Here is a 16,409-nt window from a genome sequence, read left to right on the forward strand (position 1 = left end):
TCATTTTGCTGATTTTTTCTTTTCCTGTGCAGAAGTTTTTTTGTTTCATGTAGCTTCACTTGTTTATTTTTGCTTTTCTTGATTATGTTTCTGATGTCATATACAAAAAAAAAAAAGTCATTGCTAAGACCAATGCCAAGTGAATTCTTCTCTGTGTTTTCTTGTAGGAGATTTGCAACGTCAGGTCTTATGTTTATGTTTTAATTTATGTTGAGTTATTTTTAATGAGTGCTGTAAGATCGCGGTCTGATTTCATTTTTTTGCATGTGATGATCCACTTTTTGCATCACCATTTGTTGAAGAGGCTTTCATTTCCCCATTGAGTGTTCTTGGACCATTGTCAAATATTAGTTGACCATATCTGCAGGGGTTTATTTCTGGGCTCTCTTCCATTGGTCTAAGTGTCTATTCTTATGTCAGTACCATACTATTTTAATTACTAGAGCTTTATTATAGTGTGAAATCATGAAGTGTGATGTCTCCAGCTTTGTTTTTTTCCCCCCCGGAATTGCTTTGAATATTTGGGGTCTTCTCTGGTTTCACACAGATTTTAGAATTATTTTTTTCTCTTTCTGTGAAAATTGCCTTTATGATTTTGATAGGGATTATATTGAATTTATAAATATACTTAGTGGCATGATATTTTAACAATATTAATTCTCCTGACCATGAACATGGGATATCTTTCCATTTATTGTGTCTTCTTCAACTTATTTCATCAAAGTCTTGTAGTTTTCATTGTGCTGAATGTCTACTTCCTTGGTTAAATTATTAAGTATTTTACTGTTTTTCATGCTATTGTGAATAGGATAGTTTTATTCCTTTTTTCATATATTTCATTGTTAGAGTATACAAACACAACTGATTTCTCTATGTTGATTTTATATCCTGCAACTTTCCTGAGCTTGATTGGTTCTACAGGTTTTGGGTTGAGTCTTTACTATTTTCTACATATAAGACCATATCACCTACAAATAATGACAATTTTACTTCTTTTCTAATTTGGATGCTTTTTATTTCTTTTTTAAAAAATAATTTATTTTTTAATTTACATCCACGTTAGCATATAGTGCAACAATGATTTCAGGAGTAGATTTCTTTTTTTTTTTTTTTAAGTTTATTTATTTTTGACAGAGACATAGTGTGAGCATGAGCTGGGGAGGGGGCAGAGAGAGAGGGAGACACAGAATCCGAAGCAGGCTTCAGGCTCCAAGCTGTCAGTACAGAGCCTGACGCGGGGCTCGAACTGATGAACTGTGAGATCATGACCTGGGCCGAAGTTGGACGTTCAACCGACTGAGCCACCCAGGCACCCCTCAGGAGTAGATTTCTTAATTCCCCTGACGCATTTAGTCCATCTCCCCCTCCCACAACCCCCGAGTAATACTCCATTGTGTGTGTGTGTGTGTGTGTGTGTGTGTGTGTGTGTGTGTGTGTGTATACACCACATCTTCTTAATCCATTCATCCATAGATGTACATTTGGACTCCTTCCATACTTTGGCTATTGTCAATAGTGCTGCTATAAACATTGGAGTGCATGTGCCCCTTTGAAACAGCATACCTATATCCCTTGGATAAATACCTAGTAGTGCAATTGCTGGGTTGTAGGGTAGTTCTCTTTTTAAGTTTCTGAGAAACCTCCATACAGTTTTCCAGAGTGGCTGCATTAGTTTTCATTCCCACCAGCAGTGCAAAAGAGATCCTCTTTCTCCACATCCTCGCCAACATCTGTTGTTGCCTAAGTTGTTAACTTTAGCCATTCTGACAGATGTGAGGTGGTATCTCATTGTGGTTTTGATTTGTATTTCCCTGATGAGTGATGTTGAGCATTTTTTCATGTGTCAGTTGGCCATCTGGATGTCTTCTTTGGAGAAGTGTCTATTCATGTCTTTTGGCCATTTCCTCACTGGATTATTTGTTTTTGGGTGTTGAGTTTGATAAATTCTTTATAGATTTTGGATACTAAGCCTTTATCTGATATGTCATTTGCAAATATCTTCTCCCATTCCATCAGTTGCCTTACAGTTTTGCTGATTGTTTCCTTCACTGTGCAGAAGCTTTTTATTTTGATGAGGTCCCACTAGTTCATTTTTAGTTTTGTTTCCCTTGCCTCCAGACACATGTTGAGTAAGAAGTTGCTGTGGCCAAGGTCAAAGAGATTTTTGCCTGCTTTCTCCTCGAGGATTTTGATGGCTTCCTGTCTTACGTTTATGTCTTTCATCCATTTTGAGTTTATTTTTGTGTATGGTGTAAGAAAGTGGTTCAGGTTCATTTTTCTGCATGTTGCTGTCCAGTTTTCCCAGCACCACTTGCTGAAGACACTGTCTTTATTCCATTGGATAGTCTTTCCTGCTTTGTCAAAGATTAGTTGGCCATACATTTGTGGGTCGATTTCTGGGTTCTCTATTCTGTTCCATTGATCTGAGTGTCTGTTTTTGTGCTAGTACTATACTATCTTGATAGATGAGAGCTTTGTAATACAGCTTGAAGTCCAGGATTGTGATGCTTCCAGCTTTGTTTTTCTTTTTCAAAATTGCTTTGGCTATTTGGTGTCTTTTCTGGTTTCATACAAATTTTAGAATTGTTTGTTGTGGTTCTGTGAAGAATGATGGTGTTATTTTGATAGGTATTTCATTGAATATGTAGATTGCTTTTGGTAGTATTGACATTTTAGCAATATTTGTTCTTCCTATCCAGGAGCATGGAATATTTTTCCATTTTGTTTGTCTGTCTTCTTCAATTTCTTTCATAAACCTTCTATAGTTTTCAGTTTATAGATTTTTCACCCCTTCAGTTAGATTTATTCCTAGGTATTTTATTGTTTTTGGTGCAATTGTAAGTGGGATTGATTCCTTGATTTCTCTTTCTGGTCTTCATTGTTGGATGTATAAGAATGCAACTGATTTCTGTGCATTGATTTTATATCCTGCAACTTTACTGAATTCATGGATTAGTTCTAGCAATTTTTGGTGGAATCTTTTGGGTTTTCCATGTAGATTATCATGTCATCTGCAAAGAGTGAAAGTTTGACCTCCTACTGGCCAATTTGGATGGCTTTTATTTCTTTGTGTTGTCTGATTGCAGAGGCTAAGACTTCCAGTACTATGTTGAATAACAGTGGCAAGACTGGGCATCCCTGTCTTGTTCCTGACCTTATGGAGAAAGCTCTCACTTTTTCCCCATTGAGGATGATATTAGCATTGGGTCTTTCATGTATGGCTTTTGTGATCTCAGGTATGATCTTTCTATCCCTACTTTCTTGAGGGTTTTTGTCAAGAGAGGATGCTGTATTTTGTCAAATGCTTTCTTTGCATCTATTGGGAGGATCATGTGTTTCTTGTCCTTTCTTTTATTGATGTGATGTATCACATTGATTGTTCTGTGGATATTGAGCCAGGCCTGCATCCCAAGTATAAATCCCACTTGGTCATGGTGAATAATTTTTTTAATGTCTTACTGGATCCGGTTGGCTAATATATTGTTGAGGATTCTTGCATCCATGTTCATCAGGGAAATTGGTCTATAGTTCTCCTTTTTCATGGGGTCTTTGGTTTTGGAATCAAGGTAATGTTGGCTTCATAGAAAGAGTTTGGAAGTTTTCCTTCCATTTCTATTTTTTGGAACAACTTCAAGAGAAAGATGTTAATTCTTCCTTAAATGTTTGATAGAATTCCCCTGGAAAGCCATCTGGCCTTGGACTCTTGTTTTTTGGGAGATTTTTGATTACTAATTCAGTTTCTTTACTTGTTATGGGTCTGTTAAATATTTCTATTTCTTCCTGTTTCAGGTTTGGTCATTTCTATGTTTCTAGGAATTTGTCCATTTCTTCCAGATTTCCCATTTTATCGGTGTGTAATGCTCATAATATTCTCTTATTATAATTTGTATTTCTGCTGTGTTGGTTGTGATCTCTCCTCTTCATTCTTGATTTTATTTATTTCGGTCCTTTATCTTTTTGATCAAACTGGCAAGGGTTTATCAATTTTGTTAATTCTTTGAAAGAAGCAGCTTCTGGTTTCATTGATCTGTTCTGTTGTTGGTTTTTTTTTGTTTGTTTGTTTTTTGTTTTTGTGTGTGTGGTTTTTTTGTTTGTTTCAATAGCATTGATTTCTGCCTTAATCTTTATTATTTCCTATCTTTTGCTGGTTTTTGGTTTATTTGCTGTTCTTTTCCAGCTTCTTAAGGTGTAAGGTTAGGTTGTGTATCTGAGACCTTTCTTCCTTCTTTAGGAAGACTTGGATTGCTATATACTTTCCTCTTATGACCGTCTTTGCTGAGTCCCAGAGGTTTGGGGCTGTGGTGTTATCATTTTAATTGGCTTCCAGGTGCTTTCAAATTTCCTCTTTAACTTCTTGGTTATCCCATTAATTCTTTTTTTTTTTTTTTCAACGTTTGTTTATTTTTGGGACAGAGAGAGAGCATGAACGGGGGAGGGACAGAGAGAGAGGGAGACACAGAATCGGAAACAGGCTCCAGGCTCTGAGCCATCAGCCCAGAGCCTGACGCGGGGCTCGAACTCACGGACCGTGAGATCGTGACCTGGCTGAAGTCGGACGCTTAACCGACTGCGCCACCCAGGCGCCCCTCCCATTAATTCTTTAGTAGGATGGTCTTTAGTCTCCAAGTATTTGTTATCTTTCCACATTTTTTCTTGTGGTTGATTTCGAGTTTCATAGCGTTGTCATCTGAAAATATGCACGGTATGATCTCAGTCTTTTTGTACTTGTTTAGGGCTGATTTGTGTCCCAGTATGTGATCTTTTCTGGAGAATGTTCCATGTGCACTGGAGAAGAAGGTGTATTCCTTCTGCTTTAGGATGCAACTGCTTTAGGATGCAATTTTCTGAATATATCTGTTAAGTCCATCTGGTCCAGTGTGTCATTCAAAGCTATTGTTTCCTTGTTGATTATCTGTTTAGGTGGCCTGTCCATTGCTCTAAGTGGGGTGTTGAAGTCCCTACAATTGTGGTATTATTATCAATGAGTTTCTTTATGTTTGTGATTAATTGATTTATATATTTGGGTGCTGCCACATTTGGAGCGTAAGTGTTTACAATTGTTAGATCTCCTTGGTGGATAGACCCCTTAAGTATGATATAATGCCCTTCTTCATTTCTTGTTACAGTCCTTATTTTAAAGTCTAGATTGTCTGATATAAGTATGGCTACTCCAGCTTTCTTTTGTTGACCATTAGCATGATAGATGGTTCTCCATCCCCTTACTTTCAATCTGAAGGTGTCTTTAGGTCTAAAGTGGGTCTCTTGTAAACAGCATATAGATGGATCTTGTTTCTTATCCATTCTGTTACCTTATGTGTATTTATTGGAGCTTTTAGTCCATTGACATTTAGAGTGAATACTGAAAGATATGAACTTTTTTCCATTGTGTTGCCTGTAGAGTTGGAGTGTCTGGTAGTGTTCCCTAGTCCTTTCTAGTCTTTGTGCTTTTGGTCTTTTTTGTTTTGTTTTGTCTTTTCTCCCTTCAGAGAGTCCCCCTTAAAATTTCTTGCAGGGCTGGTTTAGTGGTCACAAACTCCTTTAAGTTTTGTCTGTCTGGGAAACTTTTTCTCTCTCCTTCTATTTTGAATGACAGCCTTGCTGGAGAAAGAATTCTTCACTGCATATTTTTTTCTGATTCAGCACACTGAATATATCCTGCCACTCTTTCTGGCCTGCCAAGTTTCTGTGGATAGGTTTCTGCAAACCTGATCTGTGTTCCCTTGTAGGTTAAGGACTTTTTTTCCCTTGCTACTTTCATGATTCTCTCCTTGCCTGACTATTTTGTGAATTTGAGTTATGATATGCCTTGTTGATGGTCAGTTTTGTTGAATCTAATGGGAGTCCTCTGTGTTTTCTGGATTTTGAGGTCTGTGTCTTTCCCCAGGTTAGGAAAGTTTTCTGCTATGATGTACTCACATAACCCTTCTACCCCTTTTTCTCTCTCTTCATCTTTTTGGGACCCATATGATTTTGATGTTACTTTTTGATGAGTCACTGATTTTTCTAATTCTTAAGTCATGCTCTTTTGCCTTAGTCTCCCTCTTTTTTTCTGCTTCATTATTCTCCTAGAGGACAAGTTTGTCCTTTATATTGCTGATTTACTGCTCTGCCGCATCCATCTTTGCCTCCGTGGCATCTATTCGAGATTGCAGCTCAGTTATCCATTTTTTACATTTCTTTCTGACTAGCTTTTTCTTCTTTTATATCCTCAGATAGGGATTCTAATCTGTTTTCAACCCCAGCTAGTATTCTTATTATTGTGATTCTAAATTCTAGATCAGACGTCTTGCTTGTGTCTGTTGATTAAGTCCCTGGCTGTCATATCTTTCTGCTCTTTCTTTTGGGGTGAGTTCCTTCATTTCATCATTTTGAAGGAAAAGGAATTCGTGAGATAAAAAAATTAAAATTATAAAATAAAAACAACACACACAAAAATCAAATAAATGATGCTAGATCCTAGTTGTGTTTTGGTCTAGTTGTTGAAAAGGGCTTGATAGATTAGTGAAAAAAGGGAAAGATAAACAAAAGAAAAAAGAAAAAAGGAAAAAGGAAAATGTTTGAAAATTTGAAAAAAATGAATACAATGAAATAGAATTAAATGACATGATGGAAGTAAAATAGAATTTGAAAAGTTTACAAAAAAGTAAAAAATATAGTAGAAAAAAATTAAAGACAAATTTTTTTATAAAAATTGAAAATAAAAATAAATTTTTTTCTCTTTCTGTATTCAAGCAAAAAAAAAAGAAAAAGAAAACAAATTGAATAGATGGACCAGCAAAGACTGAAATACAATTGAAATTACATCAGTTTCCCCTAGAAGCACACTATGAAGCACTTTATAGTCCATAAACTAAGCAGGCGGAGAAACTTGTGTGGTGGAGAAACTTGTGTTCCTGAAGAGTGAGGTTGGCCCAGTTGGGCGGGGCTTAGTGTAACAGCTCCGTTCTCCACTAGATGGCACTTCTAGTCTACTGCGGTGGATTGTTGTGTCGCATGTAAGTATGTTTGTGCATGTGTGGGAGGGGTGAGAATGGTGTCACCCAGCTACCCAGTCTCTAGTATCAGAAATCTGTTCTCCCACCCAGTCTCTAGTATCAGAAATCTGTTCTCCCTGATCAGCAATCCCGCACACATCCTTTTTCTCCAGCTTCCATCCACACTCCACTTTTAGACTGTCTGTGACCAAGCCGCCAGGTTACTAAGCGGCACCTCCCTCCCCTCCTGAGTTTTATCTCAAATGCGGCTGTGTTTCCCGACCCCTCACTTCTGAGGGACTGTGTCTTTGGCCCACTCAGACCTTCTTGGGGAGGGTCTCACCGAGAAATGGCTGGGTGCTGGCCCACCCCCAGGGACGTTTGGGAGACCGCGTCGCTGCTGATGCCCAGAGACCACGGCTGGGTGCCAGCCCACCCCAGAAAAAGTTCACATGATCATGTAGCAGCAGCATTTCAGGGATTATGAAAAATCACAACACATATCTGGCACCAGGCTTTACCCTTAATGACCTTGTTCCAGCACCAGTGAATGTGGTTGTTCTCCGGGGTCTGCTGGAGCCTTTGCCTGTGGGGTGTCTGCATAGCCTCTACCAGATGTCCTCCCAGCAGGGGAACTGCCTCTCCTCTGTGGCCCAAGGACCTCCCGACCTCACTCTGCTCCTGGGGATTCGCCCTTCCTACCAGAACACCATCACGTATCAAGCTACAGAGTTTCAGACTCTGAGGTCCCCCTGTTTAGAGTCTTAATGGAATTTAAACACTCTTCTTTCTCCTTTCTCTCTGTTTTTCCTTCACTTCCTTGTGTGCTCTTTCTTTTCTCTCCAGCTGCTTTCAGGCGGTTGGGGGTGGGATGCTTTCCTGTACTTTCCCTACCCACCCCCCATCTCCATCCTCTCTCCACAAGCAAAAACAGCTCCTTGCCCTCTGTGGCTTCTCTCCCCTGGTTCACCTTTCTGCCCCACGTACCTGCTGAGTTCTGTGATTCAGGTTGTGTAGATTGTTGTGTTAATCCTCAAATCCGTTTTCTAGGTGTGCAAGATGGTTTAGTGTTGATCTGGCTGTATTTCAGGGATGAGAGACGCAAAAAAAAATATTCCATGCTGTTCTGCCAACTTGGCCCCTCTCAGAAAGCCACTTTTTGTTTCTTTATCTTCCTAATTTCTCTATCTGTGGCTTCCAGTACTATGTAGAATAAGAGTGGTGAGGGTGATCTTAGAGGAAAACCTCTCATTCTTTCACCATTGAGTTTGATGTTAGCTGCAACACTGTCATATATAATCCTTGTTTTGTTCATGTATGTTTCTTTTATACTCAGTTGACTGAGGGGTTTTTAGCATGAAATGATGTATTTTGTCAAGTGCTTTTTTTTGCCTCTATTCATATGATCATAGATTTTATTTTTCATATTACTAATATGATATATCACATTTATTGATTGTGTTTGCTGCATCCCAGGGATAATCCTGCTTGGTAATGTTGTATGATATTTTTAATGTGTTTTTGAATTCAGTTTCCTGATATTTTGTTTATAATTTTTATACCTATATTCATCAGGGATGTTGGCCTTTAGTTTTCTTCTACTGGCATTTGTATGTGGGTAATGCTAACCTTGTAAAATGAGTTTGGAAATATAACTTCATTTTCAATTTCTTGGAAGAATTTGAGCAAAATTGGCATTAATTCTTTAAATATTTGGTAGAATTCACTAGTGAAACCATTTCATACTGATCTTTTCCTTGTGGAGAGGTTTTTGACTAATGATTCAATCACTATTCTAGTTTGGGTCTGTTTAGAAATTCTATTTCTTCATGATCTACCTGTGGTCGGTTATGTTTCTAGGAATTTATCCATTTCTTTTAGATTATCCAGTGCTTTGAGATAAATAGCTTTTTCTTTCTTTCTTTCTTTCTTTCTTTCTTTCTTTCTTTCTTTCTTTCTTTTTTTTAGTTTCAGGTATAGAATTTAGTGATTCATCGCTTACATACAATACCCAGTGCCATCACAACCAGTGCCCTCCTTAATACCCATCACCCATTTAACCCATCCCCCCACCCACCTCCCCTCCAGCAACCCTCAGCTTATTCTCTATAATTAAGAGTCTGTCTTATGGCTTGCCTCTCTCTTCCACCCCACCAATGTTAATTTGTTTCATTTCTTAAATTCCACATATAAGTAGAATCATATGGTATTTGTATTTCTCTGACTGACTTATTTCACCTAGCATAATAGTTTCCAGCTCCATCCATGCCATTGCAAATGGCAAGATTTGATTCTTTTTGATGGCTGAGTAATATTCATATTCATATTCATATATATATATATATATATATATATATATATATATTCATGCCACAAGTTCTTTATTCACCATTCAGTAGACATTAGGGCTCTTTCCATACTTTGGCTATTGTTAATAATGCTGCTATAAACTTTGGAGTGTGTGTATCCCTTCAAATCAGTATTTTTGTGTCCTTGGGGTAAATACCTCGTAGTGCAATTGCTGGATGGTAGGGTAGTTCTATTTTTAAGTTTTTGAGGAAACTCCCTACTGTTTTCCAGAGTGGCTTCACCAGTTTGCATTCCCACAAACAGTGTAAGAGGGTTCCTCTTTCTCTGCATCATCACCGACATCTGTTTTTCCATGAGTTGTTAATTTTAGCCATTCTGAAAAGTGATCTTTTTATTTGTGTCATTAGTTCTCATGTTTCTTTCATTTCCAATTTTATTTATTTGAGTGAGTTTCCCCTCTGTTTTCTTAGACTAGTGAAGGGTTTGTCAGTTTTATCTTTTCAAAAAGCCAACTCTTAGTTTTTTAAAAATCATTTTGCTATTTTCTATTTCTTTGACTTTTTCTCTAACCTTTGTTATTTTCTTCCTTCTGCTAACTTTGGATTTGGTTTATTACTATTTTTCTAGTTCCTTGAATTGTAAAGTTAGGTTGTTAATTTGAGGTTTTTTTTAATGTATTCATTAATCACTATGAATTTCCTTCTTGGTCCTGATTTTTCTACATCCTCTCTGGGAAGTCCACCATAGTGATGGCTGCTGGTTACCTCAATGGAAAATAGCTGCTGGTGTCTTCTGAGGAGTAGACTGTCAGGATCCACACTAACAAACATTTTAGAGTCCTCAACTTTGAACAGTATAGGAGCCTGGGTTTGTTTTGAGGGCTACTGAATTCCTAGGCAGTAAAGCCTGGAAGAGTCCTCTGCAGAGCAAGCCAATGGAAAATGTGATGGCACCCACCACGTAGCTAATACTGATAACCCCACCCTTTTACTTTGTTCCTAATCATCTCCAGATATCTTAACTAGCACAATCTTCCCAGTGACCCTTTCTGTGTGGTTTATCTTAATTTTTTGCTCCACTGTGTTGCTATAGAATCTTAATGATACTTTTGAGCTCTCTAAGGCCTATTTTCATTTATGGATAACTATTTAAATGTTATGCTTTGTGGGGGGATGAAGATTGATATATCCTATTCTGTGTCTAGCTGACATTATTCATGTTCATTATACTCAACAGTGGAAAGTTGAAAACTTTCATCAAAATAAGGAACCAGGTAAGAATGCCTTATCTTGCTGCTTCTACTCAGCATAGTATTGGAAGTACTAGCCAGAACAATTAAGCTAGAAAACAAAATGAATCAAAATTTGAAAAGAGGAAGCAAAATTGTCTTTGTTTGCGGATGATGTGATCTTATATGTGGAATACCCTAGAGACTCCACCAAAAAATTTTTAGAACTACAACCAGACTCAGTAATGTTACACAATACAAAATCAACATGCAAAAATTATGTGATTCTGTATACTAACAATGAACTATCTGAAAGAGAAATTAAGAAAACAATTCCAGGGGTGCCCGAGTAGCTCAGTTTGTTAAGTGTCTGACTCTTGATCTCAGCTCAGGTCTTAATCTTGATGTCGTGAGCTCAAGCCCCACACTGGGTTCCATGCCAGGCATGGAGCCTACTTGAAAAAGAAAAAAAGGAAATAATTTCATTTACAGTAGCACCCAAAACAATAAAATGTTTAAGAATAAATTTAACAGAGAAAATCTTGAACATTAAAACTCTAAGAAATTAAAGACACAAATAAATGGAAAGATAGCCCATGATCGTGATTGAAAGAATTAATATTGTTAAAATATTCTCTCTATCCAAAATGATGTACAGAATCAATTCAGTCTCTATAAAAATTACAATGGCATTTTTCACAGAAGTAGACAAAACAATTCCAGAGTTCACATGGAGCCACAAAATACCCCAAATAACTAAAGGAATCTTGAGAAAAAAGAACGGCATAACACTTCTTGATTTCAAGCTATACTACAAAGTTATAGGATCATAACAGTATGGTTCTGGCATGAAAACAGACACACAAACCAACAGAACAAAAAAGTAATCCAGAATTGAACCTACATATATAGTCTACTAATCTTTGGCAAGATTGTCAAGAATATGCAATGGAGAAAAGATAGACTCTTTAATAAATAGAGTTAGAAGAACTGGTTATCCACATACAAAAGAGTTATCAACAGTCTACTTATCCTAACTGATAAGGAGTTAATATTAAAAATATAAAAAGAACTCATAAAATTCAATAGCAAAAGAAAAAAATCTCATTAAAAATTGGGCAAAGGACCTAAATAGAAATTTTTCCAATGAAGGTATACAGATAACCACAAGTACACAAAAAGATGCTCAATATGACCAGGGAAATCTTGGTTGAAACCACAATGAAATACATCTCACATCTGTTAGAATAGCTATTAACAACAACAGCAACAAAAGAGTTAGTAAGGATGTGGAGAAAAGAGAGCCTTGTATACTGCTGATGGAAATATAAGTTGGTATAGCCATTATGGATAACAGTATGAAATGGAGGTTCATTAAAAAATTAAAACTACCATATAATCCACCAATCCCATTTCTGAGAATATATCTGAAAGAAAAAAAAATCAAGCAAATTTACTATTCTTTTTCTAATTTCCTGTAGAGGAAGCTTAAGTTATTGTTTTTTAGATCTTAAAATATGCACTCCATGCTATAATTTCTTTCTAAACACTGCTGCTATACACTGAATGTTTGAGTCTTGCTCCCCCACCCCAAATTCATAAATTGAAACCTAATCCTGACGTGAGTATTTGAGGTGGGGCACTTGGGAAGTGAGGTTATTAGGGAAGAGCCCTCATAAATGTGATTAGAATCTTTATAAAAGAGACTGTAGAGGGGCACCTGGGTGGCTCAGTCGGTTGAGCGTCCGACTTCAGCTCAGGTCATGATCTCACGGTCTGTGAGTTCAAGCCCCGCGTCAGGCTCTGTGCTGACAGTTCAGAGCCTGGAGCCCGTTTCAGATTCTGTGTCTCCCTCTCTCTGACCCTCCCCCATTCATGCTCTGTCTCTCTCTGTCTCAAAAATAAATAAAACATTAAAAAAAATTAAAAAAAAAGAGACTGTAGAGATTTTCCTTCCCTCTTTTGATATGTGAGAACATAGCAAAAAATCTATGAACCAAGAATTAGACTCTCATAAGACACTAAATCTGCCAGCGGCTTTATCTTGGATTTCTCAGCCCCCAGAACTGTGAGAAATAAATGTTTCTTATTTATAAACCACCCAATCTGTGGTATTTTGTGATAGCAGCCCAAACAGACTAAAACAACGGCCTTTGCTGAGTTCCACAAATTCTGATAAGTTGCATTTTCATTCAGTTCAAAACATTTAAAAAATTTTTGAGCTTTCTTCATTGACCCATGTGTTATTTTAATCTTTACGTATATTGGGATTTTCTGGCTATTTTCCTGTTGTTGATACATAGTTTAATTATGTTGCGGTCTGAGAGCATACATTGTATATTTTCATTCTTTTTAATTTCCTAAGGTGTATTTTGTGTCAAAGAATGTGGTCTATCTTAGTAAATATTGAATATGAACTCGAAAAGTCTGTGTATTCTACCTCTTTTTGATTAGTAGTCTATTGATGTCAATTATATCGAGTTGCTTCATGGTGCTGTTGATTTTAATATGTCCATACCAATTTTCTTCCTGCTAGATCTGTCCATTTCTGATACTCAGTGTTGAGGTTTCCAACTATATTAGTGAATTCGTTTATTTATCCTTGCAATTTTGATTTCCTATATTTTGATGCTCTGTTGATAGGCACATGCATGTTTTGTATTGTTATGTTTTCTTGGACAATTGACCCATGTCTCATTATGTAACACTGCTCTTCATACCTGATAATTATTCTTGCTCTGAATTCTGTTCTGTCTGAAATTAATATAGCTACTCCAGCTTTCTTTTTTTTTTAAGTTTATTTATTTTTTGTTTTTTTTGAGAGAGAGTGTACAAGCAGGGGAGGACCAGAGAGAGGGAGAGAGAGCAAATCCTAAGCAGGCTCCAAACTAACAACATGGAGCCCGATGCGGTTCCCCAACCCACGAATCGTGAGATCTTGACCTGAGCTGAAATCAAGAATTGGACGCTTAACCAACTGAGCCGCCCAGGCACCCCCTAACTTTCTTTTGATTAGTGTTATCATGGTTATCTTATTTGTTCTCTTACTTTTAACCTACATGTATCCTTGCATTTAAAGTAGGTTACACATGGGTAACATAGGTAGGTTTTATTTTTTACATACTCTGATGTAAAAATTCCAGAAATAGCAAAAGTAAAACAACTGGATCATAGTAATTAGTAAGAGTTTATTATAAACACAGAAACAGTTCACAAACTGGGAGCTCTGAAACCAACAGTAGAAAGAGGCTCAGAGGAATATTATAAGATAGCTTATATTGTAAGAATGCAGAGGTTGCATCTTTTTTTTTTTAATTTTTTTTTCAACGTTTTTTATTTATTTTTGGGACAGAGACAGACAGAGCATGAACGGGGGAGGGGCAGAGAGAGAGGGAGACACAGAATCGGAAACAGGCTCCAGGCTCCGAGCCATCAGCCCAGAGCCTGACACGGGGCTCGAACTCACGGACCGCGAGATCATGACCTGGCTGAAGTCGGACGCTTAACCGACTGCGCCACCCAGGCGCCCCTAGAGGTTGCATCTTTACAATAAGTTGATTACAGTATTAGAGTTTTCCTACTAATAAGGGACTGCCAGTATGGGGGAATAGCTTGTTTCATTTATGATTTTAAGAGGCATAAGAATGGCTCAAGTTTGACTTGCGTTGCAGAATTGGCTGTATTAAGTTTTCCTTATGTGGGTTTTTCTGCTCAGGAAATTTTCATCTCGTTTCCATTCTATATTTGATTTTAACATCATCAATCTCTATCTTCTAATTGATGTATATAGGACATTGATGTTTAAAGTTATTGTTATATAGTTCAGTTAATATCTATCATATTTGTTACTGTTATCTATTCCTTGCCATGAATGTTTGTTCAACTTTTTGTGTTCTGCTCTTTTGCTGACCATTGCATTTTTAATTGAACATTTGATATCATCCCACTTTATGTCCTCTCTTACTATATCAATAATAGGTTGTTTTTTTTAACGTTTTTGAGTTATTATCCTAGAGTTTAAGTGTACATTTACAGCTAATGCAAGTCCATTTTTGAATAAATCTATATCACAACACAGATGATGCAGGTAGCTTATAACAACAAAATATCCCTAATTCTTTTCCATTTTTTTAATCATTATTGCCACTCATTTTACTTATATATAAGCTATAATCATCAAATACATTGTTGATAGTATTTTGAGTAAACCATTATCTGTTATTTCAATTAAGAAGAAAAAAATTAGGGGCGCCTGCATGGCTCAGTTGGTTAAGTGTCTGACTGGCTCAGGTCATGATCTTATGGTTTTTGAGTTCAAGTCCCACATTGGGGTCTCAGCTGGTAGTGTGAAGCCTTCTTTGGATTCTCTCTCTCTCTTTCTCTTTCTCTCCCCGCCCCCCACCTTGGACAGAGAGATCGGGGCAATCTCCTGCTTACACTCTCCATTTCTCTCAAAAATAAACATTGAAAAATTTTTTTGAATTAGAGTTTTTATTTTACTTTCACTTATTCCTTCTCTAATGCTCTTTATTTATGTAGATCTCAGTTTCTGACCTGTATTATTTTTCTTCACTCTGAGAAAGTTCTTTTACATTTCTTTTTTTCCTTTTTAAAATTTTATTTTAATTCCAATAGAGTTAACATACATTGTCATATTAGTTTCAGGTATGCAGTATAGTGATTCAGTAATTCCATACATCACCCAGTGCTCATAACCCAAGTGCACTCCTTAATTCTCATCACCTTTTTCATCCATTCACATATTCACCTTCCCTTTGGTAACCATCAGTTCTCTTTAGTTAAGAGTCTGTTTCTTGGGTTCTCTCTCTCTCTCTCTCTCTCTCTCTCTCTCTCTTCTCCCTTGCTTGCTTGTTTTGTTTCTTAACTTCCACATATGAATGAAATCATATGGTATTTGTCTTTTTCTGACTGACTTATTTCCCTTAGCATTATAATCTCTCATTCATGTCATTGTAATTGGCAGGATTTCATTCTTTTAATTGCTGAATAATATTCCATACACACACACATACACACACACATGCCACCTCTTCTTTATGCATTCATCAGTTGATGGGCATTTGGGCTGTTTCCACGATTTGGCTATTGTGGATAATGCTGCTATAAATATCAAGGTGCATGTATCCCTTTGAATTAGTATTTTTGTATCCTTTGGGTAAATACTTCCATTTTTAACATTTGAGAAACCTCTACACCATTTTCCAGACTGCACCAGTTTGCGTCCCTGGCAATAGTGCAAGACAGTTCTCCTTTCTCTACATCCTTGTCAACAACTGTTGTTTCCTGTGTTATTAATTTTAGCCATTTTGACAAATATGGGGTGGTATCTCATTGTAGTTTTAATTTGCATTTCCCTGATGGTGAATGATGTTGACCATCTTTTTATGTGTCTATTGGCCATCTGTACATCTTCTTTGGGAAATTTCCTATTCATGTCTTCTGCCCATTTTTTTAACTGGGTCATTTAATTTTTTGGTGTTGAATTTGATAAGTTCTTTATATATTTTGAATACTAACCATATGCATGTTATGATCTTATTCATTTGTGTTTGCTGAGGCCTGATTTCTGAGTATGTGATGTGTTCTGGAGACTCTCCAATGTGTACTTGAAAAGGATGTGTAGGGGCGCCTGGGTGGCTCAGTCGGTTAAGCGTCTGACTTCCACTCGGGTCACGATCTCACAGTCCGTGAGTTCGAGCCCTGCGTAGGGCTCTGGGCTGATGGCTCAGAGCCTGGAGCCTGCTTCTGATTCTGTGTCTCCCTCTCTCTCTCTGCCCCTCCCCTGTTCATGCTCTGTCTCTCTCTGTCTCAAAAATAAATAAATGTTAAAAAAAAATAAAAAAAAAAAAAAGGATGTGTATTCTGCTGTTTTAAGA

At 37.1% G+C, this 16,409-nt stretch overlaps 1 protein-coding gene across 12 annotated transcripts in view; it reads left to right on the top strand.

Annotated features, from left to right (window-relative positions):
* Positions 1-4,048: 4,048 nt before the first annotated feature.
* LOC144617214 (uncharacterized) overlaps positions 4,049-16,409 on the top strand; it is a 52,674-nt gene continuing 40,313 nt past the window's right edge. For 5 of the 12 annotated variants that reach the window (XR_013557439.2, XR_013557440.2, XR_013557441.2 and 2 more), the window contains exon 1: positions 4,054-7,690. Coding sequence is in view for 4 of the 12 variants with exons in the window: in XM_078451573.2 (XP_078307699.1) it covers positions 7,458-7,690 (233 nt within the window). In the remaining 8 variants the exon portion in view is untranslated. Of the gene's footprint in view, positions 7,691-10,520; positions 16,333-16,409 lie in introns of those variants that run through there. The other 7 variants (XR_013557446.2, XR_013557445.2, XR_013557442.2 and 4 more) reach the window with 7 other exon arrangements.

The sequence above is a fragment of the Panthera onca genome, chromosome C1 (genome assembly GCF_046562875.1).
Source record: "Panthera onca isolate mPanOnc1 chromosome C1, mPanOnc1 haplotype 2, whole genome shotgun sequence".
NCBI lineage: Eukaryota > Metazoa > Chordata > Mammalia > Carnivora > Felidae > Panthera > Panthera onca.